General features: G+C 41.5%; 3 protein-coding genes across 4 annotated transcripts; 2 read left to right on the forward strand and 1 right to left on the reverse strand.

Annotated features, from left to right (window-relative positions):
• Positions 1-3130: 3130 nt before the first annotated feature.
• npy8ar (neuropeptide Y receptor Y8a) lies at positions 3131-5048 on the forward strand (the record flags this gene model as incomplete). The annotated part of the gene is made up of 4 exons (XM_079289329.1): positions 3131-3439; positions 3753-3994; positions 4376-4522; positions 4643-5048. The coding sequence occupies 4 exons, from the start codon at positions 3131-3133 to the stop codon at positions 5046-5048; spliced, it is 1104 nt and encodes a 367-aa protein (XP_079145455.1).
• A 4365-nt stretch (positions 5049-9413) lies between these two features.
• On the forward strand, positions 9414-12818 carry cox5ba (cytochrome c oxidase subunit 5Ba). 2 transcript variants are annotated; one of them, XM_079289912.1, is made up of 5 exons: positions 9414-9554; positions 10325-10395; positions 12019-12118; positions 12364-12524; positions 12634-12818. In XM_079289912.1, the coding sequence occupies exons 1-4, from the start codon at positions 9458-9460 to the stop codon at positions 12474-12476; spliced, it is 381 nt and encodes a 126-aa protein (XP_079146038.1). In that variant the 5' UTR covers positions 9414-9457; the 3' UTR covers positions 12477-12524; positions 12634-12818. The 2 variants fall into 2 exon arrangements, with proteins under 2 accessions (XP_079146038.1, XP_079146037.1); XM_079289911.1 differs by having other exon boundaries at positions 12364-12818.
• Positions 12819-14109: 1291 nt separating this feature from the next.
• Positions 14110-24635, reverse strand: dbnla (drebrin-like a). Its single transcript, XM_079289543.1, has 15 exons — positions 24415-24635; positions 22480-22535; positions 21898-22010; positions 21741-21815; positions 21523-21663; positions 20561-20638; positions 20332-20483; positions 20203-20257; positions 19366-19431; positions 18768-18879; positions 18521-18694; positions 16945-17010; positions 16480-16559; positions 14371-14440; positions 14110-14287 (listed from the first exon to the last, which is right to left on the reverse strand). Exons 1-15 carry the CDS (start codon positions 24495-24497, stop codon positions 14151-14153), a joined length of 1458 nt encoding a protein of 485 aa, XP_079145669.1. The 5' UTR covers positions 24498-24635; the 3' UTR covers positions 14110-14150.
• Positions 24636-24944: the final 309 nt, after the last annotated feature.

Consider the following 24944-nt stretch of genomic DNA (forward strand, 5'->3'; position numbering starts at 1 on the left):
GATGTCTCATATCTAACGTCTGATATCTGATGTCTGATATCTGACGTGGATGTAAATCCTGCTGAGAAAAGGATCAGTGATGCTAAACTAGCTTCAACTAGCTGCACAGGAAATAAAGAAATCCATTAAATTGGTGAAGTAAGTGTTGGTTTGCAGATCGATGGCTGATTGAAAGATAAAGTCGCTGTCATGAGTGTTTGTGAAAAGCTCGTCACGCTTCTGTTTAATAATCAGCATCGTGTGGGAGGATTGTTCTACTTATTCATTTTCTCTATTTATAAAGCAACAGTGAACGTCGCTGTCTCTCTCTCTGGCCTTCAGGGACCTTTAGGCAGACAGATCATCAATAAACATTTGAATTATGAATATGGAACGACTGCAGTCATATCAGATCTGAGTGTGTTTGTATCCACACGTTGTTATTTACCTACAGCTGTGGTTAGGGTTAGGGTCACTGTCTCTGTCAGCCTCATCTGTTGTGATCAGAACATGTGAGAACGTGGGTTATTGATGTGAAGATGAAGGCCGTTAACTCACCGTGAGCTCTCTCTGAGAACATGATACGCGTTAGAGGAACATAGAAACATTACTAATCATCACGCCCACCTCCCCGTGGAACCAGGAGGACATCACGCCGTCATGGCAACCAACAGCACATGAACCGCCGATGTGAGAAACTCTGATCGGATTTATGAAACTATGAAAACAAGGAGCATCATGGGTGGTTTGTTCTCAGACTGTGAGAAAACATTCAGGAACACTTCCAGAACCATCTGCATGTTAATTATGTTCATCTCTCAGATGTTGGTGGAACTGAGCTCAGATTCAGCAACATAACAATCGTCTACAAACCAAACCACGAGGACATGAATGAGTATTAGAGCAGCATTATTATTTTAGCCTTAATGTTCATACAGACGGTTTTATTATGAAAGACTCAAAGCAATTATTGTGTTACCAAGATCACCGACTGGATGTAATATTTGTGAGATGGAGATGAGCTCATTTTAAAAGCAGACCTAGAAACTGAAGTAGCATCAGAGGAGACGACGTAACGAGAAGATCCTTTGATCTCCTGCTGTACAGCAGCTGTGTGTGTGTGTGCGTGTTTGTGTGTGTGTGTGTGTGTGTATGTGTGTGTACGTGTGCGTGTGTGTGTGTTTCTGTGTTCTGGCGTCTGTCTGATGTCACCAGTGATTGATGGAGAAGTTTGTCTCTAATTCACAACTGAAATATAAATTTAATAATTCACAATGTTATCAAAGCTCAACACTATGAATCCATAAGTGGTTCCTAATAGATACCAAGAGCTCTAAACTCGCTCTATGGTTCAGGAACAGAACTGTTGGTCCACTGTGACTCAGGTTCAGGACTTAACTCCCGAACCCAGAGCAGCTCTGAAACCTCCATGTTCATCGTGTGAAGCTCTTCTTCCTCCAGAAGACACTCACAGACATTAAACCTGAAGGAAACCGATGACATCATGCAGGTTCACCAGAACCTCTTTCAGCTCAGACTCCGGCAGAGACCGGTCCACCGTGGACAGACCCAGATCCTCCGGCAGAGACCGGTCCAGATCCAGAGCTCAGTCGTTAGCTCCTGTAGTTAGTCAGCCCCCCCGACCGGACTAGCCGTCCCTCGGTAGCCCCCGAGCAGCCGAGAGGCTGGGTGACTGTCCGAAGGAAGCAGAAGTCTAAGCAGAAGCACACAGTTCACCACCAACCACTTCACGTTTCTAACTGGTTCTCCACTCAGAGACACTCGGCTCTATTGTGAGAAACGTGAAGTTCGTGAAATCAGATTCGTATCACATGAGTTCCACTGAATCTTATTTAAAACTGCTGGCTGAGGATAAGAGTCCATACGGTAAGCTTGTCACTCTGAGGTCACTAAAGTTCATGTGGAGTCGGTGTGTAAATACGCAAAACATATCTCATATCTATAAATCTGACCCAGTTTCTTAGTAGACCTGATCCATGACAACCCAGAGTTCAGACCAGGAAGCTGGGTCTCAGTTGTAGGAAATTTGAGTGTAGAAGTGTGTTTTAAGAAATTATAATAGAAGTGTTTAATGATTCATAATTAAGAATTAAGAATTAGTCATAGTTAGAAGTGTTTTGGAAATACATAATTAGAATAATCATAAAAGTGTTTTAGGATTAGAAGTGTATCTTCGTCGAATTTGTAGACGTGAAACTTGTGAAGCTTTTGCCAAAAGTTGCAAATTCTTATCTTTTACATAGAATGTTTATCATAGAAGGGTTAAGCCATAACAGACAGTCATTGAATGTATTAAGAGTAAGCCGTAGGGACAGAGAGATTTCTAGACAGGCAATTATAGATCACACACGTGCGATGGTCCTGCGAGGAGGAGGAGACGGTTGAAGTTAGCCAATGGGAATTGAGATAGACAAAAGGGGAGGGGATTTTCAAACTGTAAGCGGGAGGACTGGAGAGGTTTTCGGTCTCTTTTTCCTCCTCCTAAGATGGGATCAGCGGTGGTTCCCGGCTGGGATGATGGGTAAAATGCCTCTCTGCGCAGAGAATATATATCTATAGATACTGTTAGGAGTGTACTTCATTGTGTAATTGTATTAGCTTCAGTAGGATAAAATTATTTTTAATTGTAAACCAGTTTTGGTAGATTTATTGGTAGAAGCGACGCCACTGAAAACAGCAGTTGGAACATGCGCTCTGGACTTCTCTCTGTGGGGCAGACTCAAGCCCCCACACAGTCTTCCATTAGAGCAGTTACCCCCCAAAACCTCACTCTGACGGTCAGAGTGGCAACACTCAGTTTTCCTTCATTTTAGTTCCTGTTTTCTTTCGTCTTCTGTCTCTCTCTATGTAGAGAGCCCCCCCCCCCCCACTCCTTTCTTGATTCTCAGCGTTATGTTGTTCTGTCCCTGGCAGTGAAACACTGATGCTGATGCCAAGGAAAAAAGAGGACAACATCTTTAATTTGAATCTTCAGTGAATCCTTCATCTGCAGCCAATTGATGAAAACACCAGAGTACTGAAGAAGACTTGTTTCCTCTTCATCCTTCTTCCTGATCTGATTCCTTTCATTGTAGAAGAGAAGTTCATCATCAGCCTCGGGGCTTTGGTCCTGCCCCCCCTCCTCCCTGAAATGTCCAACGACAGCGGCCTCTTTGATGTCTGGGAGGCCTCTGATTGGACGGACAGCTCTCAGTGCCTGCCCTCGGTGGGCGGAGCCACTTTCTTAATCGTGGCGTACAGCGCTGTTATTACAATCGGGTTGCTAGGCAACGCCGGCCTGGTGTTCATCATCGCCCGGCAACAGGAGTTACGCAACGTCACAAACATCCTGATCGCCAACCTGTCGTGTTCAGACATCCTGATGTGTGTCGTGTGTCTTCCTGTTACCATCATATACACACTGATGGACCGCTGGGTGCTGGGGCAGGCCATGTGTAAGGTTAGAGACACACACACATACACACACACACACACACACGCATATACACACACACATATACACACACACATATACATATACATACACATGCACACACACCTACACACATATACACACACACGTACACACACACGCATATACACACACACATATACATATACACACCTACACGCGTACACACACACATACACACACACACACGTACCCACATATATACACACATATATACACACACACATATAGACACATATATACACACACACACACACCTACACCCACAGCTAACCTGTAACCGTCTCTACCTGTCCACCAGGTGACTCCTTTCGTTCAGTGCACCTCGGTGACCGTCTCCATCTTCTCTCTGGTGCTGATCGCTCTCGAGCGTCACCAGCTAATCCTTCATCCCACCGGCTGGTCCCCGGCGGCCGGACACTCGTACCTGGCCGTGGGGTTGACGTGGCTGGTGGCTTGTTTCATCTCTCTGCCTTTCCTCTCCTTCAACATCCTCACGAACGACCCCTTCAGGAACATCAGCCTGCCCGCCAACCCCTTCAGGTCAGCCATAATATCTGGATACAGGTGTGTGATTGGTCCGCCACACCATGTTGTCACAGTGTCAAGAAAAAGGAGCGCTCACTATTTGTTATTGCTATTAATCAACTGATTCAAACTGAATAATCAGACCAGTGTATTTGCTCCGTAGGTGAAGTGAATCCACTGAAATTGTTGTCAAATGTGCATCATTGAGCAGCAACAAACCATCTTTACTGAGCTGACCTTCAGCTGTGTTTCATTTTGACTAACTGACTGACTTTACAGGCCTGTTGGCATAGATATCTATATCTATCTCTCTATATCGATATATAGATCGATAGATAGGGGTTGTCCAGACTGTCTCCGTCCTGCAGCTCTGAGTCTCTCCTGTCTTTCCCTCAGTGACCATCTGGTCTGCATGGAGCTGTGGCCGTCAGATAACCACCGTCTCTCCTACACCACCTCTCTGCTGCTCTTCCAGTACTGCCTCCCTCTGCTGCTGGTGCTCCTCTGCTACCTCAGGATCTTCCTCCGCCTGAGGCGACGCAGGTCTGATTTGTGTTATTACATCAAGATAAAGTGTTTATTTCTATACGTGGATTCATGGTGCCGTAGGTCTGCTGTGATATTTCCCAGTGCCTCGTCTGACCGGCGTCCTGCTGTGTTCAGGGACATGCTGGAGCGCAGCAGGAGGACTCAGGGAGCCCAGAGGATCAACATCATGCTGTTAGTTATCGTCGTGGCCTTCGCTCTGTGCTGGCTGCCGCTGAACGTCTTCAACACGCTGTTTGACTGGCACCATCAGGCTCTACCCGACTGCCAGCATGACGCCGTCTTCTCCGCCTGCCACCTGACGGCGATGGCCTCCACCTGCATTAACCCCGTAGTGTACGGCTTCCTGAACAGCAACTTCCAGAGGGAGCTGAAGCTGACGCTGCAGCGCTGCCGGTGTGGCCACCGGGCGGCAGAGAGCTATGAGAGCTTCCCTCTCTCCACCGTGGGCAGTGACGGCACCACGAAGACCACCTCGCTCACCAGACCTCAGATCAGCTCAATACCAGCTCACTCCTCATGAGGAGGACCAGACAATGTGTGGTCACCACACACTGTCTGTAGAGGTGTAGCTCACCTCTATGTTCCTCCCAGAGGAACATAGAGGTGAGCTACGATTTGACCTGCTCAGAGTCAAACGGATCATTTAACAGATGGACGGGTCGGAGCAGGAAATGATGAGTCGGCTGGTGAAGCTTCAAGTCCAGAATACACAAAGTAAAACCTTGTAAATGGACTCATTGAGGGACACATCAGGGTTCTATATACGGTATGCAGGCTAAAGGGGCTAAAGCTAACAGGCTAAAGGGGCTAAAGCTAACACGCTCCAGGTCAAAGAAGTTTGCATCATCACCAGTTGATGATCTAGTGCAGGGATTCCCAAAGTGTGGTGCGCGAGGAAAAATGTAATGGTCTAATGGTGCAGTCCTGTCTCCTAAAAATTACATTCCCCCAAAACTAAAATGCATTCTCAATTACGTTTGACTAAAAACATATTTTCTCCCTGATTATGTTTGTGTTTGACGTATTACAAATACTCCCGGATTTTACACGCGGGCCTTTGTGGAGGTATTGTAGCCGCGTGATGTTCCTCGTTGCTCGGCCTGGATGAGCGCGTTGCTGCCGGAGACAGGCGGCGTGTTGTGGTAGTATTCTGACCGCGTAATAGGGAGGAGAGGCGGTGGTGGAGAGGGAAAAAAAGGTTAAAGTGTTAAAATGTTGATTAGAAACGTATTTGTAATACATCAATGTAATAAGTCAAACACAAACGTAATCAGGGAGAAAATACGTTTTTAGTCAAACGTAATTGAGAATGCATTTTACCTCACCTGCAGTGAGGTTCTGGCTAACATCTGTCTGAAGCCCTTTTATTTACGTCGATCGTCACCTGAACACCAAGCATGCCAGTGCAAGTCAGAAGCCCCTTACATTTGTTATATCGAAATTTGAGGAGTTACAAAACAGCCCAAAACAACTGCAGTCTCATTCATGTGTTGGTCTACAAACACACTACGGGCTTCATGTCTGGTCACAGAACAGAGAAAGGGGATATAGACACCGCACACCATCACTGAAGACGTGAGCTCACCAGCTGCCACAGAGATGGTGGAATGTATGATTGGAGAGTTGGACGTGATCCCGCCTCCAACAACAGTCCAGTGTGTCGCCGCATCGATGCTTTGTCCGAAGACATCCTGGCTGCATTAGTCGCGTGAAGAAGAGTGAGTTTCACTCTCTGCAAGTAGACGAGTCTACAGATGAGGCCAATCTTCTGGTGAACGTCCGTTACCTGTCAGAAGGCGCGGTGCAGGAAGAGCTTTTGTCTTTTTTGTGTTTTTTATCTTGTAAACAAACACCACGCGCGAGCAAACTGTTCTCTCATTGGTCCGATTTTTAGGCTCTGTTGCTTTTTATTTTTTAAGGTGTGTGTGTGTGTGGAGGGGGGGGGGGGGGATTGGGGGTGCGTGAACCCGGTCAGGATGTAGAAGGGGGTGCGTGGCCTAAAAAGTTTGGGAACCGCTGATCTAGACGAAATAAACTGCTCTTTTGCTGCAGTTAGGTTAGTTCTAATATTATATATATACTAGTGCTGGGCAACGATTACAATTTTTAATTGCGATTAATCGCATGATTTTTCAGCGATTAATCTCATTGTTATGCGCAACATTGAATAATGAATTCATAAGTAGTGTTTTGTGCACTTTTATTTTAAAGTGCTGCTCTATGAACAACAGGTGAACAACATTGTGTGTGAACACTTTAAACACATCAGGTTGTTGTTAGCAGCAGTGTTCTCTTCACACAGCAGCAGTTATAACACAGTTATAATGATTCTGATCATAGATATTCAGCCGGTGTTCACAACGTTATCTTCATGTGTGTAAGAGATGATATTTAAATATACTTCTTGAAAACTGCAAACATATCTACGTCATGTTTTTATATTTGTTAAATTCTCAGTAGTGATACTAAATGATGCTTAGTATTCATATTACAAACAAAACACTTTAAAAACTCTAAAACAATCATTTAAATGAATCATTTCTTTCTTGCTTTTTTTGATATTGTGGTCAGACACATATGCAACGCTGATTACCGTAATATGCGTGGTATTTGTTATAAATGTATGTTGGTACATAGAGGGTGATAAGAAGCTGTACATATATATATACATATTATAGACACATATATATATATGTGTCTATAATATTATATTATAGTGTGATCAGAAAACATGAAGGAAAAATACTGAATTATACAGAAACAGATATATTATTGGGATTCTTGCTGTAGGTTAGACAGTCTTTTTAGGATTAAGAAGAACAAACGTATAGCTTAGGTAACAAGTTTCAAGTTGTGTCCAATAAAGTGACGATTTCAAAGACATCACATCTCTGTGAGTTCTGTCTGCTTACAGACCAGTTTAGTTATTATTGGATAATCACTGTTTGGTGATGGGATTCAACAAAACTACAAAATATGGAGAATGGAGAAGCACGACAAAAACTGGAAAACAAAATGACATCTGTATGTTTTTATATGTGGAAGTATGGAAATGATATTATGATGAACAAAGTCTAGACGCTTCTAAAAAGAAAATAATCGACACCAAGCAAAATGCAAAAAATGTCATAACTTCTCCAACTGACCAATCACGGCGCACGTTAATGCAGACGTACTTATAGGCTACCTGAATAGCACTGGCACGTGAAAGAATACGCCCAACATGTCAAACTAAAGATCTGATTGGTTGAAGACTATGACAATCAACAATATCGTCCCCGTTCACTTAAAGTGCAAATTCTACCTAGAGGACCTCGGGCCTCTCTCCTTACATAGAGACATGGGGGCTGAATCTGATTGGATAAGAGCTCTCCTTAAAACAAGCTGTGCTGCAAGCAGAGCAACTGAGGAAGACAGTAGCTGTGCAATGAGAAAATAAGCTAATGGGAACAATAACTATAATACATGTAGTGTATTTATGAAAAAGTATTACATTATAAAATATCTATAACAGCTGACCACTGATATATATATATATATATATATATATATATACATATATATATATATATATATATATATATGTATGTATATGATATACAGTATATCAGGGGTGCCCAATACGTTGATCGTGATCGACCGGTCGTAGTGCGGGTAGATCGCATGCCATTCAAAAAAAACGAGATGTCCTCGTGGCATTTGCCACTTGATTTTCTAACACACGGGTCACCACGTATGCGCGGTCAACCGCACGAGCGACTGCAAAACTCCGGCGAGCTAATTAGTTAGCCTTCCAATTTATTTCTACTGAAGAAGCTGAAGCTGCAGCGCCATGATTTGGGAAACTTCCAAAAGCTGGCGTCAGAACTGGAGACTCAGCGGAAGGCGTGTGCGTAACGTGACAGCGCGCGCTACACAGAGCAGGCTGACAAGTGTCCGTCAGAGTTTGACAAACGCTTTCCAGACTTTGCTTTACTCGAGCCACTTGCTTCACTTATGTGCTGCACATTTCAGGAAGATATTGAGGTTGATTCACTAGCATCAAAAACTGCAACGCTGTTTCACCTGAACTCGTCTGGAGGATGAGATGTTGACACTGAAGCTGACATTCAGCTGAAGTCCAGGGCTCGTGGACAGTTTCCTCAGAGGAAAAGTCCCAAACATGAGGACATGTGATACCTTAGACTGCATTATTCAGATCTACTCATTCATGTGAGTCAGCCTTTTCCCACATGAAGAACATTAAGTCCAGACACCGTTCCACCACGACTGATGATCATCTGAAGTCTGCTTGAGGCGGATACCAGCAGCTACTGTCAGACTGTGCAACTCTGGCCAATCCCATTCAGTGCAAGTCATCAGAGTAAGGTAACGACCAAAAATGTACAGAATTGTATTGTGCCATAAGGGTTCATGCATTTATGCAAGGCACGCCAACATATATTGCAAATATAAAGTATACTCACTGTATACAAATAGATATTCAGCATTTTTAATGTAGGTAGATCATTTTGACTTGGTCATTTTAAAAGTAGCTCACAAGCCGAAAAAGTGCGGGCACCCCTGCTACAGATACAGGTTGTGGAGTATCAAAAGACTGTTAAAAATAGGAGACAAGCAAGTTCAGTTTAAAAGGGCTTTATTTAATAATTGAATGGAACGGGTTTAGGGTTAGGTAATATCCAGAATATAACTTCTGTATGAAGTTTTATTAATTTACAAATAACATTATTACTGTGTTTAAATGATAACTGTCATAAAGTCATGATGGTATACACTCCGGTCCAGTAGGTGGCGGTAGTGAACCTTAAACGGTGGTTTGTATTCCGCCAATAAACGGAAAGAAGAAGAAGAAATCGGGGGAGGCGACTTCACAACATTGTGACGTCATAGCCCCGCGACAAGCGACGGAACAGCAGAGAAGAAGAAATGGCTGCAAGGTTACTGCTCCGCTCGGCCTTCAGAGCCGCGACGACCTGCCGGGCGGCCCCGGTGCCCGTGTTGACCCGCGGCATGGCGGCTGGAGGTGAGAACCGAACCGACACCTTTAGACACCGAGCTGTAGAACCGGAAGGACCGATGAAATGAGGTTTAAGAGGTTTAAGAGAGGACGCAGAACGAGACAGGAAGTCCTCCAGAGATCGTAGACCACAGTTAGCTCTTTAGCTAACGCGCTGATTAAATAAGTAAACACAGAGCAGGCCAAACTTCATTTAAAAATCTGACAATTAAAGTAGAAATCCAGTTTATTTTAAATGATATAAGTTGTGAAGCATAAAGACGTTTTCTATCATAGAATCAGGTTAAAACTCTTTAATTGAGCGCACATTAAGAGTGAATGTACGGTTTTATATCTTCTATTATTACTCTTTGTGATCCTCACAGTCCTCAACAGGCTTTATGTGTTCGTCACTTCTATGTGATGAATTCAGTTCTGTATGACGGACAGACAGCTCTGCTACAGACAGACGGGCTGCTCTGCTACAGACAGACGGGCTGCTCTGCTACAGACAGACGGGCTGCTCTGCTACAGACAGACGGGCTGCTCTGCTACAGACAGACGGGCAGCTCTGCTACAGACAGACGGGCTGCTCTGCTACAGACAGACGGGCTGCTCTGCTACAGACAGACGGGCTGCTCTGCTACAGACAGACGGGCAGCTCTGCTACAGACAGACGGGCTGCTCTGCTACAGACAGACGGGCTGCTCTGCTACAGACAGATGTTTTACTCTGACCTACAGTGTGAATCCAGAGGATCATGTTAAACACTGATCACCTGTTTCTTTTGTTTTCAGGGATTCCTACTGATGAGGAACAAGCTACCGGTCTGGAGAAGGTCATCATGAAGGCCATGAAGGAGGGATCGGTAAACTATTTTAATGACGTGTTTAATATTTCTATTAATATGGTCAGAATATTTATGAAGTAATGGGGAACTGATAGAACACACAATCAGTTCAATAAATCACATCATAGTCATAGCGCCACCTACTGGTAACAGGAAGTTAAAGTCTTTATACTTTGGCTTGTTTCTCTTAGTAGGTAAATCAAATCAATGTCAAATTTGTTCCACACAAATATAAGAAGTTCATAATGCCAGATCATGAAGCTTTTGATGTTTCGTCGAACGCCGTTGCCGTGGAGATGCAGTCTTCGCCGTTAACAACGAAGGTCATTTTGAGAGGCTAAAAATGCTCAAAACATAAGCAAACTTGGCAAGCAGATTACAAGCCCGAAATGTAGTTGTAGAATATGATTTCATTGGTTCAGAGTGGCAAATCGGCTCAATAGCGCCCCCTACAAAATTTCAACGAAGCAGCCCTCGCAGTATGTTTCACCTAAATGTATGAAATTTGGTAGGAACATGTATCACATGTGGACTTAAATAAAAGTATATTGGGGCCATGCTCTGAACCTGCATGCAGTGTCTGACGGTCACAGAACTGAATGGCAGCATCAGCCAGAGTCCTCGCGCCGTCCGACGGTCGCGGACGTTCTCGGCCGCGCCGCCGTGCATATTGCGAGGGCCCGCTCATCGCTGCTCGCAGCTTTAATTACTATTATTTTGTGTCTTCTGTCACAAAAAGGAGGTGCTTGGGATACTGGGAAACATTTTTAAATTTTGCACGCAAGCCAGAATTTGCGAAAATTGCAGTCTGATTGTCCAGTGTGAAATATTGGCTCGATAGCGCCCCCTATTGAGTAGCCTCAACATTGGGTTTCACCGAGCTGTATGAAATTTGGTAGGTATGTGGAACATGACGTACAAAAAATCCTCCAGGAATTTTTCACTAAACCAAACAGGAAGTCAGCCATTTTGAATTTTATGACGTTTTTGGACCGTTTTAAGGCGTCATACTTTAACGAACTCCTCCCAGAGATTTGACCCGATTGCCTTCCGATTCGGTCAGTATGCTCTTGAGACCTTGGCAGTGAAAATTACTCGAAGATCAACAAGTTATCGAACTATGTGGCCGTGGCGGCAAAAAAACACCATTCGCCACGAAACAGGAAGTTGTTGTAACTCGGCCATACATTGTCGAATCTGCTCCAAATCTCTCATGTCATGACATCCTGACTCGGAACACATCCCTAAGACAATATAGAATCATAGTCATAGCGCCACCTAGTGGCAACAGTCAGTTAAAGTCTTTATACTTTGGCTTGTTTCTCTTAGTAGGTAAATCAGATCAACATCAAGTTAGTTCCACACAAATGTAAGAAGTTCATAATGCCAGTTCATGAAGCTTTTGAAGTTTCGTCAAACGCCGTTGCCGTGAAAAACGAAGGTAATTTTTAGAGGCTAAAAATGCTCGAAACATAAGCAAACTTGGCAAACAGATTTAAAGCCCAAAATGTAGTTGCATATTATGGTTTTAATGCTTCAGAGTTGCAAGTCGGCTCGATAGCGCCCCCTACAATATTTCGATGATGTTTCACCGAGTTAATACTTTAGATAAGCCTAACCAGACTGCGTCCTCTTCTTCAGGATCCCTACAACATGATGAAACCGAAGGAGTACGCCGGCTCCAAGGCCGACCCCCACCTGGTTCCCTCCATCACGAATAAGAGGATTGTGGGATGTGTCTGTAAGTCCTCATCGTTATCTGGATGGTTGACAGACGTTTTAGAGTCCACTCTCAGCGTTAGAGAGGAGAACCTTTAAGCCTCCTGATTGGCTGAGACATGTGATTCACTTCCTGTTAAGACTGACAAGACTGTACGTCTGTTAAAGTTCCTCCTGTGGTGGTGAACGAGTCGTCTTTGAACTAGAACAATATTCATCCTGCCGCCTTCTGTTTGTCTCTCATCTGGTCTCATTTCCTGTCTGCAGGTGAGGAAGACAACACAGCTGTGGTGTGGTTCTGGCTCCAGGAGGGCGAGGCCCAGCGCTGCCCGTCCTGTGGTTCCCACTACAAACTGGTGGCCCACGAGCTCCCCCACTAACTTCTCATAGAACTGTGTTCCACAGCTGTTTGTCTGCACATTGTTCTCTTCTGTCAGATCCATCAGAACGAGGAGAAGAAACATCTTCAGTAGGTTACCCGGTACTTTGGTTCTATCTACTTCCTGTAGACGTGAGTCCTCGTCTGATTGGTCCTCGTTCTGTCCCAGTACTTGATGGACCTGCTGACCTCATCAGTCTTTGCTTTACATGTTATTAGTTACACAGGGACCACATGTGGTTTCTTTGAACCATTTCCATTCAGTTTACTTTGACTCCTGTCCTGTACGACACACTCGGTCCTCTTAACTCCTTTTATTCTTCCAATAAAGTCCTCCAGTGTTTGTCGGCTGTGGATGTGCTTTACTCTCTTCTTCGTTGGTGTTCTGCATCCATCCGAGATCTCCTGTTTATAAACTTCAGAGCTTTTATTCTGAAGTTGGAGAGTAAAAGTGAAGCAGCTCATCCCCTCTCATTTTCTTGAACGGGTTCAGTTCTGTGTTGAGTCACCAGCAGAGGGCGCCAGTTACTAACTCCAGTTTAACTAATTCATATATTTACACAACAGAAAACATTCATATTTCGTCATCTTTCTTCAAAATTTCTTCAGGAGCAAATATACAAAACGTACTTGACTTACTGTAAAACTCATGTTCTTTATGTTGCTTCGCTGAAAGCTTTTATTTACACTTGACATCATTGTTATGAACTTTTATTATTATATGTTCTTGTATTATGAATACAATTATTATTATAAGCCTCAACGCTGGTGTGACAACATAATAAAGAGGTAATGTAAGACAGATCTACACACTGTACAATAGCTCAGTATTCACTCACACACACACTGTTTCACATCTAGATACACAATGACCAACACTGATCAAGTCAGTCTGCAGTTACTTAAAAGTGTAGGAGTGTTTCTATGGGTGTAGAAAGCTTAAATACAAAAAACAAATCAGTTTTCGGAGCTTCTGATTGGCTGACAGTCAGATGTCCCGATAATTCAGGTTTTTGTCAAAAATGCTTTTTAACTTTGTTAATCAAGACAGCTCAGCTGCCACAACTTGTACTGCAAAATAAGTTGACTTACTAACTTAATATATCTAACCTATCACTGTACTATATATGTGTATATATATATATATATATATGACACGTGACCACGTGACATGTCACGTCACACAAACACTTCATTGATCTTGTCTAAACTCTGGTCACTTTAACTTATATATATAACTTATAAAATTGTCACCTTTGTGGTGTTTGTGTTTGATTTGTTGTAACTACATTTGTTCATGATGTCTTAACTTCCGTGTCTTCTAACGTTACAGTGCAACTGAATGTATATTTCATTCCCTAATCTATTTTTTGTTTATATTTATCTATTCTCATGATTTTCAAAATATTTTATTTTCATCATCCTGATAAGTAACTACTTTTTGTTCAATCTGGGATGTCTAGTTGTTGAAAATTGGTTTTGTGCTTAAAAGTTAATTTTTATTTTTTACTAAATCAAACCACTGAAGGTACAATTAATAATTTATTTTGACACCAGTCTATTAACCCAGTGATGATAAATGTTGAGACAAATCTTTAATGTGACAATGACGACACATTGATGTAAGATAAATATTTAGCTTTTATTATCTTAATCCACTTCCTGTCAGATGGTTCTAGAGAAGCTCAACATAATTGGCGGGGAACAAGCCGGAGTCTCCGTGAGGTCCGAATCCTCTCCACCAACCCTCATCCAGCATCTCGATCTCCGTGATGATGTCATCAGGGTCAAACGTGATTTCAGTGTCGTCCGCTGTGGAGGAGAGATGATGTTGAGATACAGTGCGTGTGTGTGCGTGCGTGCGTGTGCCTGCGTGCGTGCGTGTGTGTACACACCAGCCTGGTAGTCATACAGAGCTCTGGCACTGATGCTTGTTCCACTGGTCTCCACGTCAACGACTCCGGCCTAATCATATCAATAATCATTCAAAGAGCACTTCATTTTGTTGTCATACATTTAAAGGAATAGTGAGTTCACGATACATTAATAATATAATAGTGAGTTCACTATTCAGTAATAATATAACTGAGTTCACTATACATTCATAATATAATAGTGAGTTCACTATTCAGTAATAATATAACAGTGAGTTCACTATACATTCATAATATAATAGTGAGTTCACTATTCATTAATAATATAATAGTGAGTTCACTATTCAGTAATAATATAACAGTGAGTTCACTATACATTCAAAATATAATAGTGAGTTCACTATTCAGTAATAATATAACTGAGTTCACTATACATTCATAATATAATAGTGAGTTCACTATTCAGTAATATAATAGTGAGTTCACTATACATTCATAATATAATAGTGAGTTCACTATTCAGTAATAATATAATCGTGAGTTCACTATACATTAATAATATAATAGTGAATTCACTATTCGGTAATAATATAATCGTGAGTTCACTATACATTAATAATATAACTGAGTTCACTATTCAGTAATATAATAGTGAGTTCACTATTCAGTAATAATATAATAGTGAGTTCACCATATATTAATGATATAATCGTGAGTTCACCATTCAGTAATAATATAATAGTGAGTTCACTATTCATTAATGATATAATCGTGAGTTCACTATACATTAATAATATAATAGTGAATTCACTATTCGGTAATAATATAATCGTGAGTTCACTATACATTAATAATATAACTGAGTTCACTATTCAGTAATATAATAGTGAGTTCACTATTCAGTAATAATATAATAGTGAGTTCACTATATATTAATGATATAATCGTGAGTTCACCATTCAGTAATAATATAATAGTGAGTTCACTATTCATTACTGATATAATAGTGAGTTCACTATTCAGTAATAATATAATAGTGAGTTCACTATTCAGTAATAATATAATAGTGAGTTCACTACACATTAATGATATAATAGTGAGTTCACTATTCAGTAATAATATAACAGTGAGTTCACGATACATTCATAATATAATAGTGAGTTCACTATTCAGTAATAATATAACAGTGAATTCACTATTCAGTAATAATATAATAGTGAGTTCACTGTTCATTAATGATATAATAGTGAGTTCACTATTCAGTAATAATATAATAGTGAGTTCACTATACATTAATAATATAATAGTGAGTTCAATAGTGAGTTTACTCTTCAGTAATAATATAACAGTGAGTTCACTATACATTAATGATATAATAGTGAGTTCACTATACATTAATGATATAATAGTGAGTTCACTATTCAGTCATAATATAATAGTGAGTTCACTATACATTAATGATATAATCGTGAGTTCACTATTCAGTAATGATATAATAGTGAGTTCACTGTTCATTAATGATATAATAGTGAGTTCACTATTCAGTAATAATATAATAGTGAGTTCACTATTCAGTAATGATATAATAGTGAGTTCACTATTCAGTAATAATATAATGGTGAGTTCACTATTCAGTAATAATATAATAGTGAGTTCACTGTTCATTAATGATATAATAGTGAGTTCACTATTCAGTAATAATATAATAGTGAGTTCACAATACATTAATGATATAATTGTGAGTTCACTATTCAGTAATAATATAACAGTGAGTTCACTATACATTCATTATATAATAGTGAGTTCACTATTCAGTAATAATATAATAGTGAGTTCACTATACATTAATGATATAATAGTGAGTTCACTATACATTAATAAAAGTTTAGAGGTGAAATCCGAACCATAACGATGAAACACAACTACACACTTATTATATACAAAACGTCAACCCAGTTTTAAAACATGCTGTATCATATAAACAGAGATATACTTTTAGTGAAAAGTACCCAGTCTGAAAGCTGTCCAATAAATGCAGAAGAGTAGAAGTATGCTGTTTAATTAAGAAGAGTACTTGAGTAAATGTTGTTAGATTCCACTAATGAAGGCAGTAAAACCTGGTGGACTCACGGAGGAGATGTTTGGAAGGGAAACGTCTTCATACAGGTCCTCGTCTGTCTCTGCTGGATGTGGTGCCTCGTACAGGTCTTCTGGTTGGGGACATTAAAGGAAGACGTTGATGATTGTGATCATTCAAACATTCTTTGTGTTCCAGCACAGTGAAAGATGAAGTAGTTATAAATACTTTCCTCAGTACATTTGTTTTATTTTTTAGTAATGTAAAAGCTGTAGTTTAAGTGAAGCTCATTTTGAAAAAATCATTCCTTTTATTGTTGATCAATCACTGATTTGATCATTTATTGATTAAGTTGAAATGTTAACATTTGTTTTTTACAATGCATCATATTTTTAAAGTTCTTTGTATGTTTTGTGTGTAAAATCCTAGTTTGTAAAGCAACTAGTAATTGTACTAGTACTGACTGCAGTAAATGTACACATGTACACATGCTTATTGATTGACAGAAGGCTTCGTACCAGGAGGAGCTTCATCTCCATCGTCTTCAAACTCATCAGACCAGTCCTCTTCTGTGTAAGTAGTGTCTGTGTGGATCAATGACAGGAAGAGATACATGTTACTGTTTTTATCTGGTTTCATATTTATATTTCATAGTTTCACTATGTGCAATAAAACATGACTGACAGGGATTTCATGAACAGAAAACAGAAACATGTTAGTATTCTGATTCTGTATAGATTTGTAGAATAATGGAATAAATATGTTTGTTTCCTGCTCCGTTGAGCTGTTTATTACATTCACCAATATCTTCAATATAAATTTGTTCCCAAGAAAAGTCTTCATCAGATGTTTGTTAACTGCAGAATAGTTCATCCTTGAGTTCTTAACAATGAATCACATTGTGTAAATTAAAGCCATTTAGTCCTGAGACTAAACATCCTGAGACTAAATGTCCTGAGACTGAAAATCTTGACACTGAAGGTCCTGAGACTAAACATCCTGAGACTGAAAATCCTGGGACTGAAGGTCCTGAGAATAAACGTCCTTAAACTGAAAGTCCTGAGACTGAAGGTCCTGAGACTAAACATCCTGAGACTAAACATCCTGAAACATCCTGAGACTGAAGGTCCTGAGACTAAACATCCTGAGACTGAAAGTCTTGGGACTGAAGGTCCTAAGAATAAATGTCCTTAAACTGAAAGTCCTGAGACTGAAGGTCCTGAGACTAAACATCCTGAGACTAAACATCCTGAAACATCCTGAGACTGGAGGTCCTGAGACTGAACATCCTGAGACTAAACATCCTGAGACTAAATGTCCTGAGATTGAAGGTCCTGAGACTAAACATCCTGAAACATCCTGAGACTAAACGTCCTGAGACTAAACATCCTGAGACTGAAGGTCCTGAGACTAAATGTCCTGAGACTGAAGGTCCTGAGACTAAACGTCCTGAGACTGAAGGTCCTGAGACTAAATGTCCTGAGACTGAAGGTCCTGAGAGTAAACATCCTGAGACTAAACATCCTGAGACTGAAGGTCCTGAGAGTAAACATCCTGAGACTAAACATCCTGAGACTGAAGGTCCTGAGACTAAACATCCTGAAACATCCTGAGACTGAATGGCCTGAGACTAAACGTCCTGAGACTGAAGGTCCTGGGACTAAACATCCTGAAACATCCTGAGACTAAAGGTCCTGAGACTAAACATCCTGAGACTGAAGGTCCTGAGACTAAACGTCCTGAGACTGAAGGTCCTGAGATTGAAGGTCCTGAGATTGAAGGTCCCGAGAATGAAGCTCCTGAGACTAAAGGTCCTGAGATTGAAGGTCCTGAGAATGTAGGTCCTGAGAATGAAGGTCCAGAGACTGAAGGTCCTGAGACTAAACGTCTTAAGACTGAAGGTCCTGAGAGTGAAGGTCTTGAGACAGAAGGTCTTGAAACTGAAGGTCCTGAGACTGAAGGCCTTTAGACTAAAGCTCCTGAGACAGGTCTTGAGACTGAAATTCTTTAGACTGAAGGTCCAGAGACTAAACGTCCTGAGACTGAAGGTCCTGAGACTGAAGGTCCTTAGAGAGAATTAGCTTTGTGTCTGACCTGCAGCTGGAACAGGTAAGCCGGTTGTCTGTGGTGCAGCAGGTGAGTGAGCCAGCACAGGTGAGACAGGTGAGACAGGTGGGACAGGAGACAGGGAGACCACAGCTGGAGCAGGAGGAGACTGAGGTTGTAGCAAAGTTTCTCTCTCGAAGGACTTCTGAGATAAAATGTTCCCTGAGACACAGAATGAGAACATGAATATTATGAAAGACTGTGTGATTGAGCTTATTTGTTTGTGGAGGTTCACCTGGTCTGGATGCACCTGGTCTGGATGCAGCAGCAGACTCAAAGCTCTGCTCCCTCTGCTTGAAGACGTCTCTGGGGTTAAATGACCTCAGAGAAATCAGGGATTTGGCCTCCTGTGAACCACAGCCAGAGCTTAAAGGGGTAATATAACTATTTAGTATTGCATGTAGTATTTAATAAATAGTATTTAACAATTGTCATGAGTCCAGCAAAAAAATGCAGGATCCTAAATCTCCCATAATGCAACTCAAAAGCTTTACATGTTCAGTTTGTAAGAAACATATCTGGTACCTTGATGAAAACAATTTAAATAACTGAAGGGCACTGCAACTCCCAGGGTGCACTTTGGTAAGAAAGATCCAATCACAGCTTTAAATTCTATAATGTGAGCCACTAACAGTGAGTTATAGCTAAAAACATGATGTGTAGTTTAAATAGATTCACTATCTCATCGAGACAGTTTCTTCTCCGTAGAAACTGCAGCTGAGGCTCATGGGTATTGTAGTTGGAATAACACAAACCTCTGTGATCATTTAATGCATACATATTGACTCTTCTGAAGCTCCATCTTAATATGATGATATTATTTGCTGACATACATTCGCTTTCTGCATCGACGCAGCGAAGTTGATGCCCGACTTCCTGTTTCCATTTTCCTGCAGGTTCTAAAACAGACACATCATGTTATCGGCACATTGTTTTCATATTTATTATAGTAAACAATTCATTTTATTTGTGAATGAAACGTCTCTTTTAACCTTCAGCACAACAGTGTTCTGGTCCGTCAGATGTCAGTGATGTTCACAGTTAATGGTTTTGTTCCTGATGGACCTGATAGACCTGATGGATATGATGGACCTGATGAATCTCATGCTTTTGTTCCTGATGGATCTGATGGATCTGATAGATCTGATGGACCTGATGGATCCTAATGGACCTGATGGATTTGATGGACCTGATGGACCTGATGGATCTGATAGAATGGACTGAATGGACCTGATGGACCTGATGGATCTCATGGACCTGATGGATCTGATGGACCTGATGGATCCTAATGGCCCTAATGAACCTGATGGATCTCATGGATCTCATGGACCTGATGGACCTGATGGATCTCATGGACCTGATGGATCTGATGGACCTGATGGAATGGACTGAATGGACCTGATGGACCTGATGGATCTCATGGACCTGATGGATCTGATGGACCTGATGGATCCTAATGGCCCTAATGAACCTGATGGATCTCATGGATCTCATGGACCTGATGGACCTGATGGATCTCATGGACCTGATGGATCTGATGGATCCTAATGAACCTAATGGACCTGATGGATCTCATGGATCTCATGGACCTGATGGACCTGATGGACCTGGTGGACCTGATGGACAGTTCAGACCAAAGATAAACTGAAGAAAGTTTCTGATGGACCCACATCTGTCTGCTGCTCATTCTCTCGGCCCTCTTCTTCTCTCTTCTTCTGATGGACCCTAAACAAACATAAATAACTAGTCAGCTGTGGTTCTTTCGGTTCTTGATAATGTCGTTCTTGTTTCAGACTCACTTCTCCTGTTCGATCTGCTGAGCTCTCTCCTTCGCTTTCTTCTCCCTCTCCTTCGTCTTCTTCTCCTCCATCTCCCTCCTCTCCCTCTCCAGCGTTTGTTTCTCCCTCTCCAGTCGTTGGTTCTCCTCCTGTTGACGAACCTCTTCGTCCCTCTGAAGAAGACGTTGGTTTTATTTTCACATTAGATCACACTTCATTTTATAAACTCAGGAAGAACGTGAAAACAAACCTGAGTTTGAACCCAGAAGTCGTCCTTTCTGGTTTGTTGGATTTCGTCCACAGCGTTGACCTTCCGATACACAGAACCCTGAAACATCAGAGAAGTTCTGAGTTATGACACGTTTATGACGAACAACTCAAGATCAATACGTTTAGGAGGAAATGTAGCTTTGTCTCCAGAGTCCTGTGTGTTTAGAGCCCAAAATAACAAAGATTAGAGATTTGCCTCAGAAGGTTTTACAATCTGATACACACAATCCTACATTTCCCACAATGCAGTTCAATAGCATCTTCTCTCTAGACCCCCTCTGCTTCTTTTAACTGCACACCTCCAGTTTATAATACAGACGTTTGAATCTCAAACTGAGATCACCCTGATGACATCACTATGACGTCATCAGAGCCAAAGATGACGTCACAGAAAAACACATTTTTAAAACACATGAATCCTGTTTTAGGAAAACAGATTAATATATTTGATATATATTCATGTTTCTCTCTATAAACATAGTGTCACGAATTCCCCTTCATATTAGTTTGTCTTCATCCTGCCTGCCTGTTTAATTAACTCTCCTGTCATTTCAGGTCCTGCCATTCACACCCGATCAGCACTTATTCCCCTCACCTGGTCTTCCACGCCCATCTCACCTGCAGCCCATTCCCTCATTAGACACTCACTATTTAGGCCCACTCACACGCCAGATTGTCTTGTGTGTCATTGCCAAGCTCTCCAACATATCTACATATTGTTCCTGATCTGCCTGTTCCGGCCCTGTTTGGATTTGTTCGCCTTCTTGACTGACCTCCAGGTTTTGACCCTGCCTGAACACGAGTGAAAAAAAACTATACTTGTTTTTTGTCTCCGAGTTGTGCTTTTGGGTTCAAGTACATGTACCGTAATCCTTACACATATTAGTGAATATATTTAATATACGTATATTCATGTTTCTCTCTACAGTATATGTTTCTCACCACGGCTCCTCTCGGAGCGTCTCTGTATTCTTTCGGTTTGTGGAAATGAAAGTTTGCTCCGGAGGCTTTGGCCACTTTCTCCAGAATGGTCTCTGGTTCCACGTCTTCGTCTGCGCGGGCGTTGATGGTCACATGGGCACCCTGATGTCACACACACATGTTGACATGTGACTCGTGGTTAAAGTCACACTGCAGCATTTTAGAGACAACACACTCACCCTCAGGAAGTTGGACATCGAGCTCACATGGTTGGCACACATTCCTTTTCTGGAGTCCTTCACACCTTCACCTGTCTGTCCACAAACACACACACATGAATCCTAATAACTGAGCAAATTGTGTGTGTGTGTGTGTGTGTGTGCGTGTGTGCCTCACCCAGTTTATGAGGACATATTTGGGCAGACCAGAGTTTGGGTCCTGGACTCGACAGAAAGCGTACATCACCTTTCCAGAGTTCAGCTCCTCCACCATCTCCTCTAATCCACCATCTGCACACACACACAGAAACACACACAACACGAGTGAGCAAAAACATTAAAAAGATCGTCCTTCCTCATCAGCTGCTGATAGTTTTAGTTTTCAGTAGAGGACAAAGATACGTTCATGTGACATGATACAATACGGACAAACCAGCTCTCAGTGTGGAAACATGAATCAGCAGTTAGCTGAGTTTAATGTGGTGGAAAGTAACGAAGTACATTTACTCCATTAATCATCTCAGGACCCCTCAGACTGATCTGGTGACCCTTTGGAGGGGCCCGACCCCTATGTTGGACTCAACTAGCTGACTCTATATCTGTCAGTTAGGAGAAGCAGATACATCTATCCTCCGTATTGTAAGTTGTAATAATACATCAGACGATTTACTGCACGACATGTATTTTTACTGCATGCAACTGAGAATTTGTGTGTATTTTTTATTGCTGTCCATTACAGAGTACATCAATCAGATCTTACCTCCCTTATGTGCCAAACGAATATCATTACTGTTCCCGTCATAAGTGAAGAGCGCCCTGAAAACACACAGTGAGCAGGTTAACATGTCAGGAGGGTTAGCATGTCAGCAGATTAACATGTCAGCTGGTTAATATGTCAGGAGGTTAACATGTTAGCAGTTTAACATGTCAGGAGGGTTAGCATGTCAGCAGATTAACATGTCAGCAGGGTTAGCATGTCAGCAGATTAACATGTCAGCTGGTTAATATGTCAGGAGGTTAACATGTTAGCAGTTTAACATGTCAGGAGGGTTAGCATGTCAGCAGATTAACATGTCAGCAGGGTTAGCATGTCAGCAGATTAACATGTCAGCTGGTTAACATGTCAGGAGGTTAACATGTTAGCAGTTTAACATGTCAGGAGGGTTAGCATGTCAGCAGATTAACATGTCAGCAGGGTTAGCATGTCAGCAGATTAACATGTCAGCTGGTTAACATGTCAGGAGGTTAACATGTTAGCAGTTTAACATGTCAGCTGGTTAACATGTCAGCAGGGTTAGCATGTCAGCAGATTAACATGTCAGCTGGTTAACATGTCAGCAGGGTTAGCATGTCAGCAGATTAACATGTCAGCTGGTTAACATGTCAGCAGGGTTAGCATGTCAGCAGATTGACATGTCAGCTGGTGAACATGTCAGCAGGGTTAGCATGTCAGCAGATTAACATGTCAGCTGGTTAACATGTCAGCAGGGTTAGCATGTCAGCAGATTGACATGTCAGCTGGTGAACATGTCAGCAGGGTTAGCATGTCAGCAGATTAACATGTCAGCTGGTTAACATGTCAGCAGGGTTAGCATGTCAGCAGATTGACATGTCAGCTGGTGAACATGTCAGCAGGGTTAGCATGTCAGCAGGTTAGAAGGTTAACATGTTAGAAGGTTAACATGTCAGCAGATTAATATGTCAGTAGTTTAACATGTCAGCTGGTTAGCATGTCAGCAGATGAATATGTCAGCTGGTTAACATGTTAGAATGTTAACATGTCAGCAGTCTAACTTGTCAGTAGTTTAACTTGTCAGTAGGATAACATGTCACTAGGTTAACATGTCAGTAAGTTAACTTTCTACCAGTTTAACTTGTCAGTAGGTTAACATGTCAGTAGTTTAACTTGTCAGCAGGTTAACATGTCAGTAGTTTAACATGTCAGCAGGTTAACTTTTTAGCAGTTTAACTTGTCAGTAGGTTAACATGTCAGTAGGTCAACATGTCAGTAGGTTAACTTGTCAGTTGGATAACATGTCAGCAGGTTGACTTGTCAGTAGTTTAACTTGTCAGAAGGTTAACTTTTCATTAGGTTAACTTGTCAGTAGGTTAACATGTCAGCAGGTTAGTATGTCAGCAGGTTAACTTGTCAGTAGTTTAACTTGTCAGGTTAACTTTTTAGCAGTTTAACTTGTCAGAAGGTTAACTTTTCATTAGGTTAATTTGTCAGTAGGTTAACATGTCAGCAGGTTAGTATGTCAGCAGGTTGACTTGTCAGTAGTTTAACTTGTCAGAAGGTTAACTTTTCATTAGGTTAACTTGTCAGTAGGTTAACATGTCAGCAGGTTGACTTGTCAGTAGTTTAACATGTCAGTAGGTTAACTTGTCAGGTGGTTAACATGTCAGCAGGTTGAATTGTCAGTAGTTTAACTTGTCAGAAGGTTAACTTTTCATTAGGTTAACTTGTCAGTAGGTTAACATGTCAGCAGGTTAGTATGTGAGCAGGTTAACTTGTCAGTAGTTTAACTTGTCAGAAGGTTAACTTTTCATTTGGTTAACTTGTCAATAGGTTAACATGTCAGCAGGTTAACAAGTCAGCAGGTTAATTTGTTTGCAGGTTAACTTGTCAGCAGTATAACATGTCACTAAGTTAACATGAAGAAGAATCACACAGTCATAATCAGAGACAGCTCACCAGTTTGTGTCCACCTTTCCGTCCACGACTTCTTTATAAGCGTCCATGAGTGACGGACCGTTCTTACTCAGATTCACTGCCATCGTCTTCAGGTTTCCTCATTTACCACAAACTCTACCTTCGTCTTAACTCTTCTCAGCAGAACCTCTGACTGTCATTTATTCCGATTTTACTCCACCAGATCCTGCTCGACTCTGAACAGTGAAACCAGTGAAACCTGATGAGCCTCATTCCTTCAGAAGCTGCTCCCTCTGACGAACATTCATTCATCAACACGATAAAACACACATTTATTGCAATTATTCTCCACACACCGCCCTGTGTGTGTGTTTGTGTGTGTGTGCGTGTGTTTGTGTGTGTACGTGGGCTCTGGTCTCACTGGGGAAGGAGGAAGAGGAGTCAGTCTATGACATCATCAGACTCACGATGAAGAGTTTAATGAACAAAGTATCGAAATTGATGCAGCAGAACCAGAGTTCTCATGTTTTATTCCACACAATCATCGCCTACATTACCCATAATGCACCGCT

This window comes from Melanostigma gelatinosum (assembly GCF_949748355.1).
Source record: "Melanostigma gelatinosum genome assembly, chromosome: 18".
In the NCBI taxonomy this organism is placed as follows: Eukaryota; Metazoa; Chordata; class Actinopteri; order Perciformes; family Zoarcidae; genus Melanostigma; species Melanostigma gelatinosum.

Excerpts from the sequence above, each read along its gene's own strand:
- dbnla (XM_079289543.1), bottom strand. The coding sequence starts at position 24,497 with ATGGCAGTGAATCTGAGTAAGAACGGTCCGTCACTCATGGACGCTTAT. Across the intron at positions 20,258-20,331 it reads CAGCAGATCGAACAGGAGAA|GGTCCATCAGAAGAAGAGAG; the intron begins GTGAGTCTGAAA and ends ATGTTTGTTTAG. Across the intron at positions 18,695-18,767 it reads ACCAGGTGCATCCAGACCAG|GGAACATTTTATCTCAGAAG; the intron begins GTGAACCTCCAC and ends TCTGTGTCTCAG.
- cox5ba (XM_079289911.1), top strand. The coding sequence starts at position 9,458 with ATGGCTGCAAGGTTACTGCTCCGCTCGGCCTTCAGAGCCGCGACGACC. Across the intron at positions 9,555-10,324 it reads CCGCGGCATGGCGGCTGGAG|GGATTCCTACTGATGAGGAA; the intron begins GTGAGAACCGAA and ends TTTTGTTTTCAG. Across the intron at positions 10,396-12,018 it reads AGGCCATGAAGGAGGGATCG|GATCCCTACAACATGATGAA; the intron begins GTAAACTATTTT and ends CCTCTTCTTCAG.